This window comes from Apteryx rowi, unplaced genomic scaffold, assembly GCF_003343035.1.
Source record: "Apteryx rowi isolate R43461 unplaced genomic scaffold, aptRow1 scaffold_1189, whole genome shotgun sequence".
Lineage (NCBI taxonomy): Eukaryota > Metazoa > Chordata > Aves > Apterygiformes > Apterygidae > Apteryx > Apteryx rowi.
The window spans coordinates 53,635-55,924 of record NW_020447407.1 but is presented as its reverse complement, the minus strand read 5'-3'; the positions used below and the strand labels follow the sequence as shown (position 1 = coordinate 55,924).

Genomic DNA, 2,290 nt, shown 5'->3' with positions numbered 1-2,290 from the left:
GGACGATGGGGACACCCCCCTCTGCCCCGGGGTGCCCCGACGGGGTGCCCAGCTCCCGCTCCTCCGCTGCTCCCGGCTCGGAGGGATCCGAGCCCCCCCTCCTGCATTCCCCCCTCCCGGGGGCTCCCCGCTGCTCCGAGCAGCGCCGGGGATGGGGATGTGCTTGCGGCTAACAGCTTGCGCGGGAGGGGAAAGGGCCGTCCCGGGGTGGGGGCTTCTCCGGGAGGATTCATGCTTCGGAATAAACATGCCAAGGAAAACGCGGTTGGGGGGGGGGGGCTCCCGCTCGGGCCTCCGGCACCCCGGGGGGCTGAACGTCACCGCAGCCCCTGCGGCAGGCGCCCGGGGCAGCTCCCAGCGCTCCCGTCCCTCCGCCCGGCCGGTGGCCGCGTTCCCTTTCCCAGGGTGTGATTTTTCCCCCCCCATCCCGAAAAACGCTGCCTTCGCTCGGGTGCATCAGCAGAGCGGGGTGAAGCCAGCGTCTCCGCCAGCACGTTGGGGCTTTGCCAGAGTCCGGCCCATCCTCCTTTCCCGCAGGCCCCGGCGGGTCCGTGCGGCTTCGCTCCCGCTTGCCCGGGCGGGGGGAGCTCGGCGGCGTCCGTGCACCGCGTACGGCTGTACGGAGCTGGCACCCCGGCTGCTGGGCCCGGATCCGGCCCGTGTCCCCACGGCCAGCACGGCATCGCGCCGCCTCCGGCTGCCAGCACACGGAGGGCTCCGGGCGCGAGGCGGCCCCACGGGAGGGAGCTGCAGCCGGCACGTGCCATTCCCCCCCCCTCGGTGCAGCCAGCTCCGGCCGGAGGAGGTTTTGCCGGTCGCGGGAATGCGCCGGTCGCCGGCAACGTCCCTTTGCYGCCCCGGCGCCTACACCACGATGGGGGTGTCTGAAAACACCGAGCTGACCGAATCCGGATCGGACATCTTCCTCTGCGCCTTGGCACCCTCCTTGGGCGCCGGCTCGGGAGTGCCGCCGGCTTTGAACTTGCCGTTCTGACCCCGGGCGGCTGCGGCGGCGGCGACGGAGGAAGCCGAGCGGGGCCGGAAGGGCTCCTTGGGCGCGGGCGCCTCGGCGTTGTGGTTGGGGGTGGCGCTGAGCATGGAGGAGTTGATGCTGTCGTCGTGCGGGGCGGCCGGCTTGTCGCCGGCGCGGCAGCAGCAGCGGCAGGGCGTCAGGTACAGGTAGATGAGCACCAGCACCACGCTGAGGATGCAGCCCACCAGCGTGGTGTAGGCGGTGTTGAGGGTGTCGTGGGGGCCGTGCAGCGTGAAGTTGTGCACCAGCAGCTCCACGTAGAGCGTCTCGTTGAGGACGGCGCCGGCCACCGAGCAGGCGTAGGTGCCGCCGTCCTCCGGGCGCAGCGCCCGCAGCCGCAGGCTGCCGTTGGCCAGCAGCGCCGCGCTGCCGTTGCCCCCTTCCTCCAGCAGCCGCTCGCCGGCCGGCGTCACCCACTCGCGGGCGCTCACGGCCCGCAGGCGGGTGTCGCAGCCCAGCGTGACGGTGTCGCCCAGGTGGGCTTCCAGCACGGCTTCCTTGGCCTCGCTGCAGTTGAGCAGCCCGGGGCTGCCCAGGGAGAGGATGTCGACGGGTTTCTTGGAGGGCGGCAGCAGGCAGCGCAGCTCCTCCTGGAAATCCAGCACGGCGCTGAGCTGGCGCCGGTGCCAGCGGGCGAAGAGCTCGTAGAGGGGACAGTCGCAAGCCAGCGGGTTGGCGTGCAGGTAGAGGCCGTCGCGCAGCCAGGCGGGCAGCGCCTGCAGCTCGGCCACGGGCAGGCTCTTGAGGCGGTTGGCGGAGAGGTCGAGCAGGGCCAGCTGGGGCAGGCGGCTGCCGTCCTTGAGCAGCTCCAGCGGGAAGCGGGCGATGTGGTTCTGGCTCAGGTAGAGCTTGCGCAGGCGCGCCAGGTTCTCGAAGGCCGTGCGGTCCACGGCGGCGATCTCGTTGTTGTAGAGCAGCAGCACCTCGAGCTCGGCCAGGTCGCTGAAGAGGTTCTCGTCGAGGGCCCGCAGGCGGTTCGAGGACAGGTCCAGGTGGCGCAGGTGGGGCACGTGGGCGAAGGCCTCCGTGGACACGAAGGTGAGGCCGTTGTGGCTGAGCAGCAGCGAGTGCAGGTGGGCCAAGCGCCCCGGCGCCCAGTCGGCCCGCAAGCGGCTCACGTTGTTGTGGCTCAGGTCGAGGACGGCGGTGAAGCGGGGCAGCGGCGCCGGCACGCCGCTCAGCACCGCCTGCGAGCAGCTCAGGATGTTGGAGGCGCAGACGCAGCGCGGGGGGCAGCCGGCCGCCGCGCGGCTCCCC

General features: G+C 72.4%; 2 protein-coding genes across 2 annotated transcripts in view; one reads left to right on the top strand and one right to left on the bottom strand.

Annotated features, from left to right (window-relative positions):
- The window catches only part of ATXN7L2 (ataxin 7 like 2), an 8,847-nt gene extending 8,602 nt beyond the window's left edge, over positions 1 to 245 (top strand). Inside the window, exon 11 of the mRNA XM_026084322.1 lies at positions 177 to 245. Coding sequence (XP_025940107.1) covers positions 177 to 245 — 69 coding nt within the window. The remainder of the gene's footprint in view (positions 1 to 176) is intronic.
- Positions 35 to 2,290, bottom strand: part of AMIGO1 (adhesion molecule with Ig like domain 1) — a 5,758-nt gene continuing 3,502 nt past the window's right edge. The window contains exon 2 of the mRNA XM_026084309.1: positions 35 to 2,284. Within this exon, the coding sequence (XP_025940094.1) occupies positions 865 to 2,284 (1,420 nt within the window). The 3' untranslated portion in view covers positions 35 to 864. The remainder of the gene's footprint in view (positions 2,285 to 2,290) is intronic.